This window comes from Hippocampus bargibanti, linkage group LG03 (assembly GCF_051943395.1).
Source record: "Hippocampus bargibanti isolate YZ-2025 linkage group LG03, ASM5194339v1, whole genome shotgun sequence".
NCBI lineage: Eukaryota > Metazoa > Chordata > Actinopteri > Syngnathiformes > Syngnathidae > Hippocampus > Hippocampus bargibanti.
This window is the reverse complement of record NC_142736.1, coordinates 30,469,139-30,494,380: the sequence shown is the minus strand read 5'-3', so window position 1 is coordinate 30,494,380 and position 25,242 is coordinate 30,469,139. Positions and strand designations below refer to the sequence as shown.

At 40.2% G+C, this 25,242-nt stretch overlaps 3 protein-coding genes across 4 annotated transcripts; 2 read left to right on the top strand and 1 right to left on the bottom strand.

Annotated features, from left to right (window-relative positions):
• Nucleotides 1-343: 343 nt before the first annotated feature.
• On the bottom strand, nucleotides 344-3,229 carry sdr42e1 (short chain dehydrogenase/reductase family 42E, member 1). 2 transcript variants are annotated; one of them, XM_088991347.1, is made up of 3 exons: nucleotides 3,071-3,229; nucleotides 2,693-2,764; nucleotides 344-2,408 (listed from the first exon to the last, which is right to left on the bottom strand). In XM_088991347.1, exons 2-3 carry the CDS (start codon nucleotides 2,752-2,754, stop codon nucleotides 1,310-1,312), a joined length of 1,161 nt encoding a protein of 386 aa, XP_088847473.1. In that variant the 5' UTR covers nucleotides 2,755-2,764; nucleotides 3,071-3,229; the 3' UTR covers nucleotides 344-1,309. The 2 variants fall into 2 exon arrangements, with proteins under 2 accessions (XP_088847473.1, XP_088847472.1); XM_088991346.1 differs by lacking the exon at nucleotides 3,071-3,229 and having other exon boundaries at nucleotides 2,693-3,062.
• A 1,279-nt stretch (nucleotides 3,230-4,508) lies between these two features.
• On the top strand, nucleotides 4,509-7,564 carry cnep1r1 (CTD nuclear envelope phosphatase 1 regulatory subunit 1). Its single transcript, XM_088991344.1, has 6 exons — nucleotides 4,509-4,592; nucleotides 4,875-4,946; nucleotides 5,032-5,105; nucleotides 5,265-5,374; nucleotides 7,166-7,220; nucleotides 7,305-7,564. Exons 1-6 carry the CDS (start codon nucleotides 4,568-4,570, stop codon nucleotides 7,344-7,346), a joined length of 378 nt encoding a protein of 125 aa, XP_088847470.1. The 5' UTR covers nucleotides 4,509-4,567; the 3' UTR covers nucleotides 7,347-7,564.
• A 1,098-nt stretch (nucleotides 7,565-8,662) lies between these two features.
• heatr3 (HEAT repeat containing 3) lies at nucleotides 8,663-25,207 on the top strand. Its single transcript, XM_088993031.1, has 15 exons — nucleotides 8,663-8,935; nucleotides 9,455-9,627; nucleotides 10,978-11,065; nucleotides 12,225-12,316; nucleotides 14,069-14,178; nucleotides 14,258-14,398; nucleotides 14,797-15,077; nucleotides 16,217-16,307; nucleotides 16,441-16,583; nucleotides 18,967-19,049; nucleotides 19,122-19,258; nucleotides 20,840-20,928; nucleotides 21,021-21,164; nucleotides 22,269-22,445; nucleotides 24,134-25,207. The coding sequence occupies exons 1-15, from the start codon at nucleotides 8,789-8,791 to the stop codon at nucleotides 24,248-24,250; spliced, it is 2,013 nt and encodes a 670-aa protein (XP_088849157.1). The 5' UTR covers nucleotides 8,663-8,788; the 3' UTR covers nucleotides 24,251-25,207.
• The last annotated feature ends 35 nt before the right edge of the window (nucleotides 25,208-25,242 follow it).

Below are 25,242 nucleotides of genomic sequence, written 5' to 3'. Positions count from 1 at the left end.
GAGAGTCTCCTTCCATAAGGACTGTTGGTAACTTAACCTCTGGTGCTGTTCGGTCGTGTGCTTCCGCCGAAAATCACTCCGCCAGCCATGGTGGGTGTGTATTATGAAAATAGTGCTTATTGTAAGGTTTAATTTTCATAAATTTGACATTTGTAAGATGAAAAGTTTGTAAGTTAAGGTGTTTGTAAGTTGAGGTCTCACTGTATATTGGAGAAGCTACTAACGCAAGCATGAAAGGGGAATTAATCTGGAATATTTGCCACATTTAGGAATTTTGCGTGAGTAAATATCAAGAATCAAGACAAATAAACAGCTTAATCACAAATACAGAGTGAAGCATCAGTGTGAAAGACTGACAGTTTTATTCAGGGGTTCTTAGTTTGAAAAAAGATAATGTTCATTGGGGTATTTAGTACAATACAATTTGCTGTCTATGATTGACGTCACAATCTACGCATTGTAACAGCCGCTAGCTCAACTAATCGCAAAAGTATTACGATTAGTGCGTATTGCTACATGATCTCCGCTGACATAAAGTGATACCTTGCCTTACGAACTTAATTGGTTCCCAGTGTGTGTAAGGCGAAAAGTGTGTCTTCCAAACATTAATTTCCCATAGGAAACCATTAAAATGAGAATAATCCATCCTCAGGTCCCCAAAAATAATTTTCTACTAAATAACCCTGAAAACTACACAAAATATACCTTATTTTACGTATAATAAATGTGCTATTGTATTGTAATTAAAGTATATAGTTTTGCTTTTTTGAATGATTCTGTGCCGATGAACATTTTGTGTTTTTACTGAGCATCTTCATCTTTATTAAGTTTATAGAGTTGCCACATGGGGATATAAGCCGGTGTCTTTTTGTGCCGGTCCCAAGCCCGGATAAATAAAGAGGGTTGTCTCAGGTAGGGGATCCGACGTAAAAGACGTCACGAACAAGGGGGCGGGACCTTCTGAAACATGCCATCTTCGAGGTCATTTTGAAGTAGTTTTGGGACACTTTAAGTCATTTTTATTGGTGTTTTGCATTTGACTGAAAATATCAGCCTGCGTATTTTGAGTATTTTAGATGCTTTTTCTGATGTCAGTTAGGAAACAAAAAATGGTGTCGGTCGTCCTTTAACAGTGGAGGTTTACGACGTATAAAAAAAAATAAAATCTAAATTATTATCCAAACACCTGAGAACTGTATGAAATGTGGAAATGTAAATTTCTCCACTGCGAGACGAATAAAGGCAAATCCAGTCCAATCCAAATTCACATTATATGTGCTTTGAAATTCTATGACATAATTTATCATCATCAACTGCCGGCAACTGGTAAAAAAGAAAGTATCGCGGTCAAAAAAGCGGCAACAACCAGAAGGTTCACCAGCAGCCGACTGGCACTGGAGCTTTGCCATTTCTTCACATGCCCCCTACTCCGGAACCACTGGACCACTTCATCCAGGTCATACTCTTTAGGAGAGAACCCAAGATGGGACTGGGCCTTTGCCGTACTGAAGTAGTGCGTCACACCCGTCTTGTAGACCTCGGTTCGGGTCAGTAGTGGCTGGAAATCGTAGACTGGTGCCACCAAGCGATGGACCGTTTCAATGAGAAAGGCGGCAAAGTAAACCAAGGTGAGGGGGAGGCGCAGCGTTGGGAAAGGGTACCCTAAACCTTCCACCAGAGGTCTGAAGAACTCAAAGTTGTTGATAGGACGGCTGTCGGAAATGAAGTAGGCCTGGCCGGCGGCGCGCTGATGCTTCTGGTCAGTCAGAGCTGCAGCTGCGAGCGCATGCGCCGACACCAGATTGTCCACGTGGACAAATTCCACCAGACTGTTTGCTTTCCCGTAGACGAACCTGAAGATCCCTTTCTCGATGTACCTCACAATCCTGGGGAGGTGCCTCTGCTCCCCGGGCCCGTAGATTCCGGCTGGGCGCAAGGCGCATGTCCTCAGCACTCCCGGACCGCCCTTCAACGCCATCCCGTTAGCTTTGAGGACAGCCATCTCCGCTATGGATTTAGTCCGGGAATAGTGGTCCGGGTGGAGATGAAGCGGCAGGTACGGGAGGTTCTCGTCTCCATTACGTATCTCCTGCCCTCCGAAGACCACGTTAAAAGTGCTGGTGTAGACAAGCCGTGGTACGTCACACTGAATGCACGCGTCCACAACGTTCCGGGTCCCGTCCACATTCACCTCTTCGATGCGAAGCCGCTTCAGCTGTTCCCTGCCGGACATGCCGTAGGACGCTACGTGGAACACGCAGTCGACGCCCGAAACAGCACTCACCACTTGTTCATAGCTGCGAATATCTCCTTGGACAAACTTAATTCCCTCCAGCACGTCACCTTTCGGAGGGATGAGGTCAAACAGGATGACTTTGGTTCCGTTTTTATGCAGGTGGGCTGCCAGGCTGTGGGATGAGGGCCATGCGTTGAAAAATGGATAAAGCATTTCAATACTTACGTCATACTAAGCTTTTATTAATTTTCTGAACAACATAAAGCTACATAATCCCTTGCATACATTATGTAAATGTAATTTATTCACGAATAATTTTACATGAGATTCAAACCTTTAATATCCACATGCACAATCATTGAATTGGTTTGAACTAATTCATCCCTTAAATTATGTGGTGCTGCCATCTCGTGACAAGAGTACGAGTAACAAAAACATGTTTAAAAGTCGTGTTACCGATAGCCGAAGTATCCACATCCTCCTGTTATCAAGCATGTTTCCTCGCGTACAGTGTCCATCACGAGAAGCCTGCAAGGTTATTTTAAGAATGTTTAACAAGGCGTTGTAAACACATTGCATACAAAAAAATAGGCGTAAAAAATATGCGAAAAAAATATGAGCAGTGATGCAATTTTACGTAGGGGCGCCTGAGAATTGCAAGTATAGCTAAGGCACGTCTTAAGCTAGCAACAGCGTGGTCGAAGTTACAGTACGTCGTGTGACCAAATAAAATGTCGTAGCTCCCAAACTAAAGTATTACAAAACCGTTTGGGGAAAATAACACAACACGACCAAATATTAAATTTGGAAGCAGCAGTCTTGTCAAAGTCTTACCCCGAATGCTAAATAGATTCTCTGAAGTGTACTTGCGACGCGACGACTTCCGCTTTGGCGTGGAGACAACAAATCTGTTTGGTCCAGTTTTATATTTCATATTAATAATTTATTTTCAAAAACGTATTTAATGTTAAACAATAATTTGGCAGAATACACAAGGGCTGGGGCAAACAAGAATAAAACATAAGAATGAAAAAAAGAAAAACACAACAGGAAGTAAAGTTAGCATACAGTATTTGGTTCATGCCATTGAATAATTTATATTTCAAAAAGTCACAATATATGAGTTGGCAAACAACCATATTTTGGTCCACTTTTAAATTTCATATTTATCATTTATTAATAAACGTATTTAATGTCAAACAAAAAAAGACGTCACGAACAAGGGGCCGCGACCTTCTGAAACTCGACAATTCCGAGGCAGTTTTGAAGTAGTTTTGGGGCACTTTAAGTCATTTTTATTGGTGTTTAGCATTTGACTAAAAATATTAGCCTGCCTGTTTTGGGTATTTTATATGCTATAAAACATTTTTCTGATGTCAGTTAGGAAACAAGAAAATGGTGTCGGTTGTCCTTTGAATGTGATTGTTAACCTATAATGTATGAAGCAAATTTAGAAAACAAGCCACAGAAAAATTATATTTCTTTAAAACGAATCTTGCGAACTGGATTAATTTTCACCTGCAGTGACTGAGTTCACTACTCGCTTTAGCATTGTCTATATCATGACTGAAGGCTGACGTTGGACAGTTGTTTAGATCTGTAAAGGAAAATAAATCACAAATGTGACATAAAATTTCTTAAAGGTCGATACACACACATATACACACGCACATACGTGTGTGATTCCGCACTCTTGACGTCACTCATTACATCATGCCGTTTAAAGGCATGCGTCATCACGCTGTGTAGGATAGCGTGATTCACTCTCGCATGAATCAAACCTAAATCCAGTTTATTTCTGTAAACTCTTGTTTAAGTTGATGGATATACATTTTACAATACCGTTCTAAATTATTTATAAAATTAGAACGGCATAACAAAGGCAAAACAATAATAATAACTGTCTGTCTTGTGCCTTATCATTTAGTTATTTGGACTTCAAGATTTCACCGCGAGATTGACTGCCTTTACTGCAGCTCTTTTATTTCGGTTTTCTAACTCCTTCATTTCATAACCCAGCTGCTGCAAATTGATATTTGCTCCGTTGTACGATTAATAAAGGTTTTCTTGTCTTAATCTTGTTTTATTGATTTGAACCTTTCCGAGCAGTGACATCTCGTCTCAAGGTCGGGGACTACAACAAACTTGATGATTGGGCCAGAGCGTTAAAAAGGCGGGACTTAATTATCGACATCCTCCTATTGAGTGGCAATTTATCAATCCTCATGTGCTGATTGGTTCTTCCGGCCCGTCTTTCACGCAAAGACCAGCAAACGGCACAACCCACCGCCGGCTGCTGAGGAACACACCACGTGACCAGGACTATTAGACATGAACTCATTGGAGCAGGCCGAAGGTAAGACGCTGTAAAAGGTCTATTATTCAACATACACCGATTTCATTCAGCGACCAATTCGACTGTTAAATGTCAGTATATAAGTTAGACATTAAAATGAACGTGGCGTTGGAATTTAAGAATCGTCTACATTCGGCGTTAGCATGTAGCATTGTGACTGACATGTTAGCTCCAAAAATCCAGATGTGCACATAATGTACTGTATTACACAGCGTGACATAAGTATGCGATTGACTCCGAATTCACAACATTATTAATCACAATGACTCATTTATCCACCAGACCTGAAAGCCTTTGAAAGAAGATTAACCGAATATGTCTCTTGTTTACAACCAGCAACAGGCAGGTGGAGAAGTAAGTCAGGCAGAAGATAGATAGAATGCTGAATTATTTTTTTATTATGAGGCCTTACATTTTGTTTGTTTGGTGTTGTACTCAGTGATTTTGATTGTGGTGTCAGTCTGCACAGCCACCGGCGCTTGGAACTGGTTGATCGACCCGGATACACAGAAGGTATATTAAAAATCTTCTTTCAATGGGGGCATATAGAGCTAAAAACATTACTTTTTATTTGCTTGTGATCAAATAGATCAAGATTTCAATAGCTCACCGTGTTAGCATAATGAGAATGGTGTCTGTAACTCTTGAGACTGTGCATCTTTTGTCCCGCAGGTATCTTTCTTTTCATCACTCTGGAATCATCCCTTTTTCACCATCAGCTGCATCACACTCATCGCACTCTTTTTTGCCGGGATACACAAACGAGTTGTGGCGCCGTCGATGTATCCTTTTTGTATATGCAGTGGAACTACCGAAATACATTTTCCTTCCAATGCATTTTTTTCCTCCATAGAAGATCGTGTTAAAGGACAACCGACGCCTCCGGACAAGTTGTGTCCATAATTTGTAAAATCGCTTCAAATGACTTCTACTGAGCGTATTGTACAAAGATTCCACCGCATATAGCTATATTTTACGTTTGTTTGGTCTGAAAACTCCGTGTTGATCGGTTTTGATGGCGAAATTAGAAGGAAAACACATAAATAACGCGATGGAGAATTGTTGTGTGTTGCACCAAAACTACTACAGTAAAGTCTCGTTATATCGATATCGGTTATATCGATAGTACTGCTTATTACGATACTATTTCTATGAACGCAAGGAGAAAATTAACATGCCCGGAGGATTGGATATATCGATAGTCCGGTTATATCGATATTTTTTCCGACTCCCGAGAATATCGATATAACGAGACTTTACTGTATTTGATACTACTCGAGACAAATTCCGTTAGCCGACCAAAGTTTTAAAGGACAACCGACACCATTTTTTTGTTTCCTAACTGACATCAGGAAAACGTTTTATAACATCTAAAATACCCAAAATGTTTAGTCAAATGCAAAACATCAATAAAAATGAGTTAAAGTGTCCCAAAACTACTTCAAAATGACCTGGGAGATGCCAAGTTTCAGAAGGCCCCGCCCCCTTGTCTGTGACATCACGTCAGGGCGTCTTTGCCTTGCTCTAGAATCAAAACAATGGCTTCAGATTCTGAGAATATGCTTTCTTGTTACTCATCCAGTTATGAATATGATTCAAATAGTCCTGAAGAGTAAAGCATAAATGTTTGCAATCGATTAAAGAAGTATTTGCCTATCAATTCGAGCCATCAGGACTCCAATGTAGCGTCCCAGAAAATGCACAAAATGGCGCCCAAGCTCCGTTGGAAACGGGTTGATTTGTCTGCTGGGAATTTGTGTACAACTAGTATCAAATAGTAGTCTTGGTGCATCACACAACAATTCACCATCACATTAGTTAAGTGTTTTCCTTCTAATTTCGCCATCGACACAAAGTTTTCAGACCAAACAAAGTACCCAAAATGCATTGTGTGTTGCTTTCTCGGTCAGCGGCGATCCCGACGTGATGTCACGTCATGAATCGTCACCAACTTGAAAACAAGACTTCCTGAATATTCAGCGCGAGTCTTAAAACGTAAAATATAGCTATATGCTGTGGAATCTTTTTAAAATACGCTCAGTAAAAGTCATTTGAAGTGATTTTACAAATTATGGACACAACTTGTCCGGAGGCGTCGGTTGTACTTTAAATTAATATTAAAATGATAAATACAACAGTGTAGAGTTTTAGCAGCTAACAAAATGTTCATAAAGAATTTACAACTTATTTAAAGCAGATTCTTTAGTTACAGACAGTGTATTATAGGTGTTCAAAATACCCTCATAGCAACACCAGCTGAAAATGGCGCGTCACAACAACATCCGAAGTATATGCCGAAACATGTCAGGCATTTGAACACCTATAATACACTCTAAGTAAAGAATCTGCTTTAAATTAGATATCAAGTAGACAGGATGAACTTAGTACAACGAATTTATAACTTGTTCTTTTTTTCATGCTGATTTTTACTGTATTTTTATTCTTCAATCATATATTGATTTAAAACAATTTAATAGAACTGAATAGAATAGTACTGAACAGGCAGGACTTTTCTCTTTCATCTAATTTCATGTTCTTTGGTTGTCATTTTCTTTGACCCTTTTCACCCTCAGTATAGCCGCAAGGTGCCGGACAGTTTTAGCAGAATACAACATGTCCTGTGATGATGTGAGTTAATATGCATTTATTAGCACGTGTTTTTTGGGTCATGTTCTGGGTCTCATTATGTTCATTATTTATGGCTCTTCCCAGACTGGAAAGCTTATACTCAAACCACGGCCGAACATCCAGTGAGTGTACGATTGTGGGTAATCTGAAAACATCTGAGGGGACATGAACCTCTTTTGGGGATGACAATTTGTCAAAAAAAGAGAATGAATACAGCCATTTTGTAGCTGTTCTTATGTTGAAGCTGCTCAATTTGTCTTAACAGTACGTCTGTGTGTTTATGTTGTATTTTATCCAAATGTTTCTATTTTTTTAAAGTGTTCACTCAATAAATATACGTATTATGAAAATGTCTTGGAATACTTATTAATGTATTATTTTTATTCATCTCTGAAGGACTCTATCGAAGAGTTTGAAAGGGAAGATGGAAAAAAAAGACAGGAGGAAGGAAGCACGCATGCTATGAAAGGTTGGCATAAAGGAGGATTGAAATAGAAGTAGAAAGAGGCATGATTAATGAATTGAAAAGATGCAAATCATGGATTGTAAGAAAAAAAAAATCTGAAAGAAAAGGACAGATTGAAAGATGGAAGTGATTGGAGGAAGCAAGGAAATTTGATTTTTTTTTGAAGGATAGTGAAAGTCAAACTTAAAATTGACTTAAATACTTCTTTATACATTTAAAGCCATCCATAACCTAACCCCCCATACCTATCTGACCGTCAAATTTCATATTTATTTTCCCCTCTCGTTCCCTCAGATCCTCATCCTCCATCCACCTCTATGTGCCCCCTGCTTCTCTCAGCACAATGGGGGACAGGGCTTTCAGCAGCTCTGCCCCCAAACTCTGGAACTATCTTGCTCCCAACATCCGTAATATTGATTCTCTTCCCACCTTTAAATCCCATCTAAAAACCCACCTATTTAAAATCACATTCTCTGTATAGTTTTATCTCTTGTTCTTTTTATAATTTTATCTGAGGTTTTATTTATGTTTCTCTTTTGTAATGATGAAGTGTCCTTGAGAGCTTTGAATTGCGTGTATAGATAAAATGTATTATTATTAAAGGGTGGTATGAAAGGATTGAGGGAAACAGGGATAGGTTGGAAAAATGTAATAAAAAAAAAAACGTGAGTATATACCACCATGTTTATTTTTTATTGTAATTGTTCTTTCATCGTGACTTTTTTCAGGCTTGTCAAATTTGTTTTTCATTTGACTCAACAAGACTTAAACTTTTAAAACTGCACACCTAATACAGCTGCTATATCAAATTAAAAATTCATGATTTTATTATCGATGAGTGGTTACTATGAAGGTCATTAATACTTTTTACGTGTCTATTAATACTGTATAGTACGTATTATCGATCTCTCAATGCTCAGCTCTCTTTATATGATTGCGACACATTTTCTTGCTTTACGGTACTACAGCAAAAAAATCGTATTTTACGGCTGCACATGGCCGCTTACTCGTCGTACATCGTCGTTTCTGAGGTTTATTTCATGACACTTGCGCGTAATTAGTCTTTAATCATCCACGCTTGTACCTTAAAAAAGGGTTCAGAATGGGTAAAAGTAAAACGACAAAGTTCAAACGTCCTCAATTCAATCCTGTCGGACTACCAGTGACTGCCGTGAAGGAAGCGTCACCAGAGGAAGAGGTTCTCGCGGACCACGGCGACGACTGCCCGGCGGTGGAACTGCTAGAGAAAGTAGGAAAAAGCAGCAACCGATGTTCATATTAAAAACTACTTTTGCATGTAAAGTACTTTATGACATCACCACCCTATGTGAAACGACTAAGCGTAGACTATTTCACGCAAGATTTGAGAAATCTACAACGTTAATTTCGCCAGCCTTCCTACTGTAGCTATCAATGTGCATAATCGCAATGCGATTAAAGTCCAACAGTGGTCATCTTTGAGTGTGACCTCACAATCGCTGTTTTGGATAAATGAACACAGTTTCAAGACTATGACGTCCCATCATCGAACTAAATACGTATACTTTCAAGGAAAACTACAGAAATCGAGGAATATTTACTGTTGAGAGGCTGAACATGTGACGATTTTGAAAAATTGTAATTACAAAATCTAAATGAATAATCTCCGATAGAAAAAAAAATGTTGATTAGTTGTCAGTCATTTGATTAATCGTTGCACTTCTACACAGCATATTACATCTTCTCAATTAATCACTGAGATTACCACCTTCAAATTTTCCATCCCTAGTTGGAGAGCCCCAGCGCGGATGTAAGGGAATGTGCATGTGCCGGCATCTCTCGGGTAGTCCAGCAGAGTCAGAGCATCCCGAGCTTTCTGCAGAGGGACGCAGTGAGGCGGCTTGGTCCCATGTTGCTGGACAGCAGCCTAGCCGTCAGGGAGACGGCCGCCGGAGCACTCAGGTACAGTTAGAATGCTCCTCGTGGAGGTATCGTGAAAGTATTTTTTTATTTCCTTGCACCCTTAAAGGACAACCAACACCATGTTTTTGTTTCCGAACTGACATCAGAAAAACGTTTTGTAGCATCTAAAATACTGAAAACACGCAGGCTGATATTTTTAGTCAAATGCAAAACACAAATAAAAATGAGTTAAAGTGTCCCAAAACGACTTCAAAATGACCTAGGCGATGACGAGTTTCAGAAGGTCCCGCCCCCTTGTTCGTGACGTCACGGCAGGACGTCTTGTCTTGCTCTAGAATCAAAACAATGGCTTCAGATTCGGAGAAGATGCTTTCTTGCTACTATCCAGTTATGAATATGATTCAAATAGTTCTGAAGAAGAAAGCATAAATGTTCTCAATTGATTAAAGAAGTTCTTCCATATCAATTAAAGCCGTCTGGACTCCAATGTAGCGTCCCAGAAAATGCACAAGATGGCGCACAAGCTCTGTTGGAAATGGGCTGATTTGTCTGCTGGGAATTTGTGTCAACTAGTATCAAATAGTAGTCTTGGTGCAACACACAACAATTCACCATCACATTATTTAAGTATTTTCCTTCTAATTTCGCCATCGACACAAAGTTTTCAGACCAAACAAAGTACTCAAAATGCATTGTGTGTCGCTTTCTCGGTCGGGGGCGTTCCTGACGTGACGTCAGGAAACGTCACCAACTCGAAAACAAGACTTCCTGAATCTTCAGCGAGAGTCTTAAAACGTAAAATATAGCTATATGCGGTGGAATCTTTGTACAATACGCTCAGTCGAAGTCATTTGAAGTGATTTTACAAATTATGGACACAACTTGTTCTGAGGTGTCGGTTGTCCTTTAAGGGGCTATCACGGCAAGGTTAGCTAGCTCACTGGATGCTACATTTGTGCTGTTGCACGTTTTTGTCCATGTCATGATTTTTTTTAACGACAATCTCGTCACAATAATGTGATAATTATCTTATCATGAGGTTCATGTTGTGATATTGTATGGTGATGTTTGTTTGTCACTCCTTCACTACATTTGAGTAGTACTGAGTTCTGAGTCTTTGTGCGATTTCAGGAATAAAAAAAAAAATAAAAATGTATTTTGCCTTGAAAAACACATCACAGGATTCACTTCACACGGTCTTGAAGGTTGCCACTCCCCTTTTTTGCTTGTATTTCTCAGGTTTAACCTACAGAGGGCGTCTTGTGATAACACATTTTTTTTTCAATTTCATAGACGAATAAGAACTAACACTTAAAATGGAAAATTCACAAACAGCAATTCACCATCAAACAAAACAAACCCGTTGCATGTTTGTGCGTCCACTGACAGAAATCTGAGTGCGTGCGGTGGCCCGCAGGTGTGCGAAGACATGGTGAAGCGTGACATCATGACTCCTCTGACAGCACTTCTCCAAAACGTGAGCACTTTTCACTACTGGCTGCATCGCTTCTTTTTCTTTGCTCAGCAGCTGTCAAAGCATCGGGCTGACGGCAGGCGTCGGTATCATCATTTTTTTGTTGTTGTTTGGATCGAGCTGTAATTTGATTGCTCCAATGTGATGTTAAAGTTATTTTTAACATTGATATGCAAATGAGAGCCACCAAATTTTGAAGCTATTAAAAAAAACAACATTTGAAGAGAGTCGCGCAGAGTCACTTGATCCCGTTCATTCGACAAAATAACATTTCTGTGTTCCCCAAAGTCAGTTTGCTGAAATCAAATAGACTATTATTATTATTATTATTATTATTATTATTATTATTATTATTATTACGATGTATTATCATTATTACAATGTATTATTGTTATTACGATGTATTATTGTTATTACGATGTATTATTATTATTATTATTATTATTATTTATTGGAGTAAACGGAGGCAGAAATAGAATTAGCTAATTTCCTTGAATTTCCAGGATTAGCATAAGCAGTGATTTCAGAATCAGAAAGTCTTAATAGTCCCACAATGGGAAAATTTGGATTGGATTGGATAGGATGGGATGTACCATTATTCGTCTCGCAGTGGAGAAATTTACATTTCACAGCAGCAAAGTTAGGAAGGGAAGAGGAAAGGAAAGAAAGAAGTAGAAAAATAAAATACAGGAGCTGCTGTAAAAGCAGCCACTGTCGCGGCGCCATCTTGAATTAAAAAACAAAACAAAAAAAACGAAATAACAATCTAGCGCAGCAAAATTGAAAAGGGCGAGGAGTCAAAAAGATAAAAACAAAGTATTCTATGCATAATAGAAATAAAATAAATAAACAAAATAGTAGAACGGAAAGGGATTTAAAAAGAGTTAGGAGCTGCTGTAGAGGCAGCCGCACAAGGGGCGCCATAACGGGGGGAATTTTCACAATAGCTGCAGATGTAACAAAGCACTTCACATAATAGTCAACACAAAGCAAAATAATAAACACAACAGGTACATAAAAACATGGACAGTTGTGCAATCCTTATACCTAGTGAATCCCGAGTGATTTTTTTTACTGGTATATTCACCCATTGGCTGTTGTTTTTATTTATTTTGTGTGGAACCTATCCGTCGCAATTTGGTCCTTTCTGTTTCCTTCCCAGTGTTGCGCAGCTTTTGACAGTGCAGCAGCAGAATCAAAAGACCGAGTTGAGAACGTTCTCAACGAGGCAGTAAACCTCCTGTGGAATCTCTGGTGAGCACCGTTAAAATCCATCAGCGGTTTGTGTTTCGGGAGGCGATGAGGCGGCGGTGCACTGCAAGACCATCAATATTTGGGCGGCGCCACAAGTGGCTGTTATTGTGCTGCGGTGGTCATCCGGTGGATTATTTTAACAAGGAAACCCTCAGATGTCCTCAAAGCTCTGATGGTGTGCCAGACGCGAGTAGTCAGCACTATTAAATGTTTAAAGGACAACCGACGTCACTTTTTTTTGTCTCCTAACTGACATCAGAAAAACGTTTTATAGCATCTAAAATACCCAAAACACGCAGTATGATATTTTTAGTCAAATGCAAAACACCAATAAAAATGACTTAAAGTGTCCAAAATCTCCAAAAAAATTGAGCTGCGAATTGGGCATTTTCAGACAGTCCCGCCCCCAGTTCGTGACGTCACGCCAAGACGTCTTGCATTGGTGGAGAATCAAACAATGACAGATTCAGAGAATATGCTTTCTTGTGACACCTCCAGTTATGAATATCATTCAAATAGTTCTGAAGAGGAAAGCATACATGTTTGCAATCGATTAAAGAATTTATTCCATGCCATTTTGAGGCAACATTGGGGAGAAACTATCACCAAAAAAGAGGCACAAAATGGTGACCTCCTGTGGCCATCTCCGTTTCCACAAGCTCATAAATTCCTTATATGGAGCTTGGACACCCTCTTCTGGCGGCTTTTGGGTGCAACACAAGGTTTTCAGACCAAACAATACAGCAAAATACATTGACGTGATGGAAGGACTGTTACAATGTGTCCTTTTTTATCGGTCAGGGGCGTTCCTTCAGTGACGTCACGTACGGACTCGTCACCAACTCAAAAACAAGTCTTCTGGAATTTTCAGCACAAGTCTTAAAACGTAAAATATAGCTATATGCGGTGGAATCTTATTAAAATACGCTCAGTAGAAGTCATTTGAAGCCATTTTACAAATTATGGACACAACTTGTCCGGAGACGTCGGTTGTCTTTGAACTATTTGTGTTCTTTCTAGGATTTACTAATGTTTAAATTCATCCTGAATGTGGGATACCCTCCAAAAAGTTAGCGGACATCAGGGCAGACAACTCTGAAAAGTTGCCTGCCCCATAAAGTTGCCTGCCCGGCCATAAAGTTGCCTGCCCCATTTTTCACAACTTGAAACACAATAACACATCTAATGGCAAAAAAAAAAGGAATTTTTTTTTTTCTTTAATTAACGAACGTTTGTTTGAAAATTTGCATACTCGGCACGGCAGCCAATCAGAAGCCTGTTTTGTGCTTCGAACTATACCGTGATTGTAAAGTGTATGTGAGAGCTTTCAAAGGCGCTTAGAAAGAGGAGTCCACATGGCTTGTAGCAATTTGCTTGTAGCTTTTGCTTTATTGAATAAAACAAACGCTTGATTTGAAAAAAACATCTTTTTTTTCTTGAAGTACAGTAAAGTCTCGTTATATCGATATTCAAGGGAGTCCGAAAAAATATCGATATAACCGGGACTATCGATATATCCGACCCTGTTTACATGTAATTTTCTCCGTGCGTGCATAGAAATAGTATCGATATAACCGGGACTATCGATATATCCGATATCGATATAACGAGACTTTACTGTAGTTGTCGGCTACCCGGGCCGAGTCGTTTTGAAAGTTGTACGCCCGACATAAAACTTGTACGCCCCGGGCTTCCGGGCAGACGTTATTTCAAACACTGCTTATAATGTTTCTTTGTCACGTTCCCTTCCAGCGAAAGCAGCAACCAGGCCCTGTTCCTGTTCAACAAATCAGGTCTTCTTGACGTGGTCGTCCATTGTCTGGAGAGACACCCTCACAACGTGGAGTTAGCCACCTCTTCTGGTAACATTAACATTCAATGAAGAGATTTGCTTGAAACCTTCAAGCTACAGCTTCCGTTTTTATTTTGCCCCGTAAACAGCGCACTGTTTGCACACGGTGTCGGAGGACAACCCCGAGCTGCTGTGTAGCATCAATGGCCATGTGCATGGAGCTCTCGAGGGCATACTCGTGTCAAACCACCCTGGCATGGCGCATACTCTCCTCAGGATACTGGCAGCAGGTGCTCTTTATCACTTCTTCATTCCTTTGTTTGATACTAAATATAATTCTGATTAATTACATTCTAATGTTATGGTCACATGTATTCAAAACATTGGAAATGTAGCACTGACGGGTGTAAAGATGATGGTGGGGTATACTTCTCCTTGATGAAAATAACTAACTAACTGACCGACTGAGTAATTAACGAGCTAGCTACCTAGCTAGCTGACCGACCGAACCAGCTAGCTACCTAGCTAGCTGACCGACCGAACCACCTAGCTACCTAGCGAGCTGATTGAGCGAACCAGCTAGCTAGCTAGCTAGCTGACCAACCGATATCACTGTACTCGGATGCAGCATACAGGTAGATTGCACAATATTTCCGTGTAATAGTCTAAATGACATATTTTGCCGCAGGGTCACTCTGGAACATGATGGGAAGCCTCCCTGCTGCTCGCCAGGCTCAGACCCTCACAGCTGTGCTCACCACAGTGTCCCAATGTCTGGATTTGGACGGCGGTGAGCTCATCCCTCAATTTTACAGAGCAGAGGAGGCACGCTTCAAGGATGCTCCCGCCGCGTCAGGGATGGAGGCTCACGATAGCGGAGAGCTCGCCGCGGAGGAGATGGATGAGGACGGAGCTGCACAGCTAGTGGAAAATGGAGATTCCCTTGACGACTTTTCGGATCTCTTGCCTGTAAGTTTTGCAGACGCTCCTCTACTTCCAAACATTCAAGTTACGAACAAGCGTACATTTGAACATTTTTGCGGGTATGTCAAAAAATGTTCGGACAGAGATGCTATAAATTAGATGTTGTATTTCGCGCCTTTTTTCCGAGTAGTGCTTCTTTCTGCCGCTAATACCGTCACTGATTCGCTGTGGCGACCCCTGAAGGGAAAAGCCGAAAAGAAAAGAAGATCAATATTGTATCACATTCAACAATGTGATATGCTCGGATGTTCATATTTTGTCTTGCCTCTGTTAGACACTGGCACCATGCTGACAGACGACCCAACTGTCAGGTTCGGGCCAGTATTTATTGTCTAGGGGTAGCCAGTAGGTGTGTACCGCGACCTTGGCTAGACAGATGTGTCAACCTCAGCCACCTCCAAAGTGATGAGATTGAAGTGGATGTTTGGTATGCAGCATCCACTCCAAACATCCATCTGAGATCACCCATTCAGGCTCAAACACGCGCACACACACACGTGCACACACATTTCTGTTTCATCGGATTTGTGAGGTCCGGATAACTCCAGATAAGGACATAAGGGAAAAAGTGAGGACCACCGTTGCTGAAGAGTTTAGAACTAGTGTTACATTTGAACACTAACTGTCACCCCATTTCCCACTTCAACTTCTTTAAAAAAAAGAAATAAAAAGTGTACTTGAAACTGAAATAACAGCAGGAGTGAGGTTTCTGAATGGGTACATTCAAAGTCCTCACCCCTGTAGTGAATTTGGTTAAAATATCATTTTACTTTTTGTGGAATGAACTTTTTACTCTCATTAACCACGCACACATAAACACACACAGTGAGTAAAAAGTGTGTATATCCAAGTGAAATGAAAATGCACACCAAAAAATAATTTTGGGTGAATTTGTGAGGACCTCTCTGAAACTTTAACAGATGCATATATAGACCCTCTAGAAGCCTTTACAATTAAAATCTTATGAGGACCAGCCAAAATGTCCTCACTATGTATGGTATAAAATGTTAGTGGTCCTCACAAGACTAGTCATACAAACACACACACACACGGATGTTGTGATTTGACCAGCTGAAAAATCTTGGCCAGTGTGTTGACTCACAAGGCAGCTTGTTTGCATCCAGAGGGAGCTGGAAGAATTGAGGGAGGCGGCGGCCTTGCTGACAGCCCAGCAGACGTCCCTGGAGATTCTCGTCAACATGTGCTGTTCTGACGGTCAGGCTAACACTGACGTGATTCCCTCTGACATGGCCGCCATGTTGTTATTTTTGAACTGCATATATCCCGTTTGGCGAAAGATGCAATGGCGACACCTTCTCGAAGTGTCTTGTGATGTGTGTCCATTCAGATGCCTCAGACGACGAGTGGGAGGAATCGTTGAGCAACGATGAAAGTGAAGAGATGGCCGATGGATATTCTAGCCTCATGTCACCGCTATGTTTGTCGGCGGAAGTGCACGCTGCCCTCATCAACCACAACATTCCAGAAAAGGCAAATTTGATAAATATATCGTACAAATTCATATTTCATAATCATGCATGTTGGAGTAATTAATGAATCTTAAAGGACAACCGACGTCTCCGGTCAAGTTGTGTCCATAATTTGTAAAATGACTTCTACTGAGCGTATTTTAATAAGATTCCACCGCATATAGCTATATTTTACATTTTAAGACTCGCTCTGAATATTCAGGAAGTCTTGTTTTTGAGTTGGTGACGAGTCCGTACGTGACGTCACGAAAGGACCGCCCCCTGACCGAAAAAAGACACATTGTAGCAGTCTTTCCATCACGTCAATGGATTTTGCTGTACATGTTTGGTCTGAGAACCGTATTGCACCCAAAAGCCGCCAGAAGAGGGCATCCAAGCTCCATATAAGGAATTTATCAGCCTGTGGAAGCGGAGGTGGCCACTGGAGGTCGCCATTTTATGCCTCTTTTTTTGGGTGAGAGATTTTCCCCCAATGTTGCCTCAAAATGGCACATACAATTATTTAATCGATTGCAAAGATGTATGCTTTCCTCTTCAGAACTATTTGAATCATATTCATAACTGGATGTGTAACAAGAAAGCAGATTCTCCGAATCTGAAGCCATTGTCTTGATTCACAAGTAATGCAAGACGTCTTGGGCTGATGTCACCAACTGGGGGCGGGACTTTCTGAAAATGCCCAATTCACAGCTCAATTTTTTGCAGATTTTGGACACAAAGTCATTTTTATTGGTGTTTTGCATTTGACTAAAAATATCATACTGCGTGTTTTGGGTATTTTAGATGCCATAAAACGTTTTTCTGATGTCAGTTAAAAAACAAAAAAGTGACGTCGGTTGTCCTTTAAGGGACAACCGACACCATTTTTTTTTGTTTCCTAACTGACATCAGAAAAACGTTTTATAGCATCTAAAATACCCAAAACACACAGGAGCCCACACCCAAAGCCCACGTAAATCGGCTTCAATTCCAAGCCGCGACAGTTCCACATACACATATTTAATGTAATGTGATGAGTCAAAATGTTTTGGGATTAGTATTTTGCGTGTGTTGTTAAAATATCAGCAGTTCTAAACACTTTTTAGCCCACACGCCCACCTGCACGTTTCCTGCAGGGCTCAGTCTCTATGATTGGATCCCATTTCTCTTTCTCAAAGTCAGCCAAGATAGTCTTTAGCTCCTCTGCAGTGCTAATTAGGAAAATCACTAAAGGAGGTGGATCGATATGTTTTAATATCATGTAAATAAGAGTTCAAGGAGAACAGTCCACTACCAAGGCTGAATCAGAAAGTCGCTGTGAGTGTGAAACGTTGGGTGAGCATAGATTAAAAAAAACAACTGCATATTTTGTATTTTTTTGCACTTTTACAATTTATATAGGCCAACCAGCAAAGAACAAACGGTCTTAGTGGACAGGGTAAATATGGTCATGAAGGTGAATCCAAACAGTTATAATGTCCAACCATGTGCGTGCCTGCCCATTCATATCAAATGTACATACCTTGGCTTACGAACTTAATTGGTTCCCAGACAGAGTGTAAGGCGAAAAGTATGTATCCCAAAAAATAATTTCCCATAGGAAACCATTAAAATGAGAATAATCAGTTCCCAGGTCCCCATAAAATATAATTTTCTAAGCCTTAAAACTACACAAAATATACCTTATTTTATGTATAATAAATGTGCTATGGTATTATAACTAAAGAAATAAACTGTACTTTATAATAAAGTGGTTTTATTTACCTTTGTGATGGTCGTTGATGGCTTGATGGAATGGAGTGGCCGGTTTCATCACCATTAAACACTTGCTGAGGAACGTAACCTTCTTCTTTCACCATCTTGAGGAATGATTCCTTGGAGGTGCTTTCACTGCGATAATTGTATCTAGTTCCTCATCAATTGTGTTCTGATTAGCTGGGTTGATAGCTTTTTGCATCAAGTGTACAGATGGCTTGTGCGGGTTGTTTGTGGAACCTGATTGATGGGATATTTTAACCTTGCAGAATACACCCTGCCTTTCAACTATCAAAGTTGAAACTCTCTCACTGTCGTCTGCCTGTCTCTTTAATGTTTATACCACTCCCCCTCACTACTTGACCAATCACGTGGCTTTCACCGAAGACTGGGCGTGGGGAAAAGAGGACAAAAACAGTCGACTGCCATTTTCTTGTTAGGAGAACGGGCTTGTATGCGAACGACATATCACTCATTATGGCATCTCCGTGTGTATCCTGAAAAATAGTTCCTATGCCAAGGTAAAATATTCATCAATTTAACGTTCATAAACCGAAAAGTTTGTAAGCCAAGGGGTTCGTAAACCGAGGTATCACTGTATTATTTTTGTTCTATTTATACTATGCTAATATTTGTTGCCTTGATCGAAGGTGCTCAAAAAGACACTCTTCCCCAAGCAAGAAGCCATGGACGTTTGCCGCCAGGCTTCCAACTGGAGAGGCCTTCAAAAGAAGTAAACTCACTCCTCGCGAGTTTTTTTTTTAATCATTGGGATTACAGCGACGTTCTTCTTTCCTTTGGACAGAATGCAGCGAGTCCAATCCCGCGCCCTCATGTGCCTCCACAGCATCCTATTCGGCATGGACGCCGAGTCTCTGGGTGGGGCGGAAGCACTGCAGAAAGCTGCAGAGCACTTGTCCGCGCTGGTTTTTGGAGCACCAGGTATTGTTCCATTAATCAGGATTATTGATTGATTTACTTGGGACGGTTAGAGACACGTACGTACAGTAGGTCAAAAGTGCCCAGATATTATGTCAGAGATGTTCGTTTGATTCTATGTTCCTTGAACATAGTCTTAAACACAGGAAGATTGTGTACAAGCAAATTCAAGTGATACATTAGTAAAACACCCTGTTATTTATTTGAATACCGCACCCTTGGACGTCCCATGGACCCCCCTCCAAGTCGTACCCTGGTACAAGCACCTATATCCATAAATGAATAGAATGTAGACATTTTAATGAGTGGTCTTTTGCATGAACTGATACGTTCGCTAGTGGCGAATTCCGCGGGCTACTGGCTACCTAACTAGCTTTCTAGCTGGCTACCTACCGAGCTATCTATTTTCTATCTGTTTGCTGTCTATTAGCTATGTAACTAGCTAGCTAACTATCTCTTAGTTATCTATTTGCTAGCTAGCTACCTTACTATCTATTTGAGTTACTTCAGGGTTGCGGGAACGCTGCCACGTGTGGCCACCGCTGCTAAACCCACAGGAAAAACTGATCCGGTGACTGTAAAGTGACCTTGAGAGTTTTGAAAGGCGCTTATAAATCAAATGTATTATTATTTATTATTATTTGTGATCTGGTTCATACAGGGTGACCCAAAAAGATGCGTACCCATGAAAATGTCAATTGTGGCTTTGATTAAAAAGCTATTTATTCCAAATTACAACCACACATTATTCAGTTTATGGAAGACCATTCACCAGAGTTTCAGCTATTTCTGTCAAGTTTTGATCAATTTATGCCTTTCCCAAGATGTCGATGAAAAGGTTTCTTCAGTCGTCATCTGTACTTTTTTGAAGGTGTCGGATGTTTCGCTTCTTATCCAAGATGCTTCTTCAGCGAAAAAAATGACTGAGAGCTTACACAGACATTTCCCAAGATGTGTTCCAAATGTCCACCATTTTGTTGCACGCAAACCTGTACTCGTCTGACAAAGTTGTCAATCACTTTTACACACTCATCTTTTGGGGAGAAAACATTGCTGCAGTGAGGGACTCTGTATGGCGCATCTTTTTGGGTCACCCTCCCAAAAGAGGAGTGTGTAAAGGTGATTGACAACTTTGTCAGACGATCACAGGTTTGCTTGCAACGAAATGGTGGACATTTGGAACACATCTTGGGAAAGCCATAAATTGACTAAAAATTGACAGAAATAGCTGAAATTCTGGTGAATGGTCTTCCATAAACTGAATAATGTGTGGTTGTAATTTGAAATAAATAGCTTTTTAATGAAAGCTACAATAGAAATGTTCATGGGTACGCATAAATCTTCTTGTGCAGGAGTGTACCAAATACTCCCTTATGCCCTGGGTTAGATCTCTTACTCAAGGATGACAGTTTAAATGGCTGGTTCTGTTCACATCAAAGTCTATTCTGTCTATTATTGATCACATTACTACTTATTTTGTGTGCAATCTTTATAGATTGACCAGTTCACTATCAGCATTGCAAACACTCGCATCTTCTTTTTCCTAAAATCATTTTTTTCTTTTTTGTCTTTTTACTGTCATAGAGATTCCCCAAGATGAGGAATTCCTGGAGGCAGTCATCACTGCGATGCGGTCTCTTTTGCAGATGACGACCTCAAAAAACATCCCTCTGGTAACACAATTATCATTTTTTAGGGTGTCGGTGGCGGTTGAAAAAACATTTTATTATTATTTTTGTAATATTTTGTGTTTGGTTTCTATTAGTCCATAAACTTGCAGCAGCTAATGAGTCTCAGTGAAGCTGCTTCCCGCTGTGACATTGTCAGCGTGAGAGTCAACGCAGTCGCCATCCTGGGCATCGCTGGCAGCACGCTTGCCAAAGAGAAAGACTCAGCGCAAACCCTTCAGGTCATTCTTCCACCTCGTCTCTAAAAGTCATAATTTGTGGATACAGTGATATCTCGGTTTACAAACCCCTTAGCTTACGAACTTTTCGGTTTACGAACATTAAATTTATGACAAATTTTACCTTGGCATACAAACTTTTTTCGGGATACACACAGAGCTGCCTCAATGAGTGATGTGTCGTTCGCGGACGAGCCCGTTCTTCTCACAACAAAATGGTAGCCGGCTTGTTTTGGTCATCTATTCCCCGCCCCCAGTCTTCGGTTAAAGCCATGTGATTGGTCAAGAACGCAGCAGTGAGGGGAGGTGGTTTAAACATTATAGAGAGAGGCAGACGACAGTGAGAGAGTTTCAACTTTGATAGTTCAAAGGCAGAGTGTAGACTGCAAGATTAAAATATCCCATCAATCAGGCTCCACAAAGAACCCGCACATGCCATCGGTACACTTGATGCAAAAAGCTATCAACCCAGCTAAACAGAACACAATTGATGAGGAACAAGGTAAAATTATCGCAGAGAGAACCTACAAGGGATTATTCCTCAAGATGGTGAAAGAAGAAGGCGACGTTCCTCAAGTGTTTAATGCTGATGAAACCGGCCACTCCATTCCATCAAGCCATCGACCATCACAAAAGTAAATAAAACCACTTTATTATATAGTACAGTTTATTTCTTTAATTATAATACCATATCACATTATTTATACATAAAATAAGGTATAGTTTGTGTAGTTTTCAGGCTTAGAAAATTAGAAAGTATAAAATTATGTTTTATGGGGACTTGTGAACGGATTATTCTCATTTTAATGGTTTCCTATGGGAAATTAATTTTTGGGATACACACTTTTCGCCTTACACACTGTCTGGGAGCAACTAAGTTCGTAAGCCGAGGTATCACTGTATTTTTAATTTTGGTTGTTATTAATTTTAGTTTTAGTAGCGCAGTGAAAATCTGTCCTTTTCATTGTTGTTTTGTGAGCTTCACCGATGCCGAATGAGCGGTTGCATGCAGTTTTCCATCTATGGACAAAAATGATAAATCCCATTTTATAGTTATTTTATAGGCTTGTGTTTTTGTCTCTGTTTTAAAAGCTATTTGTTTCTTAGATGATTGGGAACGGCTTGCTCCAAGTCGCAACCAATGATGCCGACCTGGTAGTGAACGGCGAGGCCTTAGACGCCCTTTTCGACGTGTTTGCCGATGGCAAGGAAGCCGAGACAGCAGCCAAGAGTATCCAGTTACTTCCTGCGTTGAAGATTCTTCAGCCTGTCTTTAAGGCCAAGGTAGCAATTCTTGTTTCTGCATATACTTTCACTGCATTTGGGATGAGACGTGCAGTGATACCTTGGCTTACGAACTTAATTGGTTCCCAGACAGAGTGTGTAAGGCGAAAAGTGTGTATCCCAAAAATAAATTTCCCATAGGAAACCATTAAAATGAGAATAATCCGTTCACAGGTCCCCATAAAACATAATTTTCTAAGCCTTAAAACTACACAAAATATACCTTATTTTATGTATAATAAATGTGCTATGGTATTATAATTTAACTGTACTTTATAATAAAGTCGGTTTATTTACCTTTGTGATGGTCGTTGATGGCTTGATGGAATGGAGTGGCCGGTTTCCTCAGCATTAAAGACTTGATGAGGAACGTAACCTTGTTCTTTCACCATCTTGAGGAATGATCCCTTGTCGGTGCTTTCTCTGTGATAATTTTATCTAGTTCCTCATCAATTGTGTTCTGTTTAGCTGGGTTGATAGCTTTTTGCATCAAGTGTACAGAAGGCTTGTGCGGGTTGTTTGTTGAGCGTGATTGATGGGATATTTTAACCTTGCAGTCTACACTCTGCCTTATAACTATCAAAGTTATAACTCTTTCACAATCGTCTGCCTGTCTCTTTAAAGAACAACCAACGTTTCCGGACAAGTTGTGTCCATAATTTAGAAAATGGCTTCAAATGACTTCTACTGAGCATATTTTACAAAGATTCCACCGCATATAGCTATATTTTACGTTTTAAGACTCGCGCTGAATATTCAGGAAGTCTTTTGAGTTGACGAGTCCGTACGTGACGTCACTAAAGGACCGCCCCATCCCGTCAATGTATTTTGCTGTATTTGTTTGGTCTGGAGACCTCGTGTTGCACCCAAAATCCGCCAGAAGGCCAGAAGAGGTCGTCCAAGCGCCATATAAGGAATTTATAAGCCTGTGGAAACGGAGGTGGCCACTGGAGGTCGCCATTTTGTGCCTCTTTTTTTGGGTGAGAGATTTTCCCCCAATGTTGCCTCAAAATGGCACAAATAAATTCTTTAATCGATTGCAAACATGTATGCTTTCCTCTTCAGAACTATTTGAATCATATTCATAACTGGATATGTAACAAGAAAGCATATTCTCTGAATCTGAAGCCATTGTTTTGATTCACAAGCAATGCAAGACGTCTTGGCGTGACGTCACGAACTGGGGGCGGGACTTTCTGAAAATGCCCAATTCGCAGCTCAATTTTTTTGCAGATTTTGGACACTTTAAGTCATTCTTATTGGTGTTTTGCATTTGACTGAAAATATCATACTGCGTGTTTTGGGTATTTTGGATGCTATAAAACGTTTTTCTGGTGTCAGTTAAAAAACAAAAAAGTGACGTCGGTTGTCCTTTAATGTTTACACCACCTCCCCTCACTGCTGCATTCTTGACCAATCATGTGACTTTAACCGAAGACTGGGGGCGGGCAATAGAGGATCAAAACAAGCCGGCTGCCATTTTGTTGTTAGAAGAACGGGCTCGTTCGCGAACGACACATCACTCATTGAGGCTGCTCCTTATGTATCCCGAAAAAAGTTTGTATGCCAAGGTAAAATTATCATAAATTTAACGTTCGTAAACCAAAAGGTTCGTAAGCCAAGTGGTTCGTAAACCGAGGTATCACTGTGGTTGTAGGTACATATGCTACTTCTTTTTTGATCATCAGATCCGAAAGGCGAGTAGAGACGACGAATACAGCCCGCAACAGCTCTGCGTGCTCGCCAACGTCAGAGTCAATTTGAGGCGATTCATCGGCTACCTTGAGTCCCTGGCCAAAAAATGACGGCAATACCGCGGTGAAAACTATCTAGTATTTGTTATTTTTAATGTTATTTTGGTTTGGCCTGACTCCTAAGATTTATTTGCGGTTTCTTTACTGTGAAGAAAGAAAGCAGCAACACGTTGAAGTTTACGGTCAAAGAGAACGGCGGCCGGTGTCTCATTCTCGATTGATATCATAAAGCAGGGTTTTTGAAACAGATGAAAAGTCAGAATGTGCCCCATCGCATCATTAACCAATGCTAATGTAATTGTGAAGTCATTGTTACAGTAAATATTTGAACACAAGCAGCTTTTGGGCCTAAATATAAGACAATAATATGTAAAAGAGTAAATTGGGCTCTGTGTGAACAATGCCACATGATGTTTTTTTTTTTTTTATACGTAATCCGATGTGGAAGGCAGGGGACTCCACCGAAATCAGCTTGTACTTGATGCCAAAGAAATGTAATTAAGGAAAGCTACATATTTACCTGTTTTGAATCATGTCGTATTGATCTTCTTTATTGTCCATTGTATTTTTGGATGACAATAACAAACCTGGCTGTGCAAATTTATGCATCGCTGACATTTTACTGTAATTGTCAAATGTTGACAGTTAATTTTTCAAGACGCAGGTTTTCAAGTGTGCCCCATCACCCTCTTTTTTATTTTTGAAAAATGTGCTGCCTAAAGGAACTGGCTGGATGACTAAGCAGACTTAAGTTTTTTTGGGGATATTGACTGAAACCACAATTTTTTTGGGGTCTCTCATACTGTACCTACTGTAGATATTGTCTACTAAAACATCAGGTGTAAATGATCAAATTTGCTTTTTTAATCTGCAAAAATAATGTACATTTCGCATATGATTTTCTCATGGGGATACGAGTAAAATCACAAAATGCAGGACAATTGAAATCTTGTGATTGCTTATATTTTGTGACTGCCTTTTTAAAATAAAAGCAGATTGTGAAATGTATTTCAGTTGACATGTTTTAGTGAAACAACATATTA

What these genes read in the sequence shown, in the direction of transcription:
- sdr42e1 (XM_088991347.1), bottom strand. Translation starts at nt 2,754, where the DNA reads ATGGACACTGTACGCGAGGAAACATGCTTGATAACAGGAGGATGTGGA. An exon ending in TGTGGATACTTCGGCTATCG is followed by an intron (nt 2,409 to 2,692) that starts GTAACACGACTT and finishes CTCATCCCACAG; the next exon opens with CCTGGCAGCCCACCTGCATA.
- cnep1r1 (XM_088991344.1), top strand. Translation starts at nt 4,568, where the DNA reads ATGAACTCATTGGAGCAGGCCGAAG. An exon ending in TCGACCCGGATACACAGAAG is followed by an intron (nt 5,106 to 5,264) that starts GTATATTAAAAA and finishes TTTGTCCCGCAG; the next exon opens with GTATCTTTCTTTTCATCACT. An exon ending in ACAACATGTCCTGTGATGAT is followed by an intron (nt 7,221 to 7,304) that starts GTGAGTTAATAT and finishes GGCTCTTCCCAG; the next exon opens with ACTGGAAAGCTTATACTCAA.
- heatr3 (XM_088993031.1), top strand. Translation starts at nt 8,789, where the DNA reads ATGGGTAAAAGTAAAACGACAAAGTTCAAACGTCCTCAATTCAATCCT. An exon ending in CCTCAGGATACTGGCAGCAG is followed by an intron (nt 14,399 to 14,796) that starts GTGCTCTTTATC and finishes ATTTTGCCGCAG; the next exon opens with GGTCACTCTGGAACATGATG. An exon ending in TGGAGAGGCCTTCAAAAGAA is followed by an intron (nt 19,050 to 19,121) that starts GTAAACTCACTC and finishes TCCTTTGGACAG; the next exon opens with AATGCAGCGAGTCCAATCCC.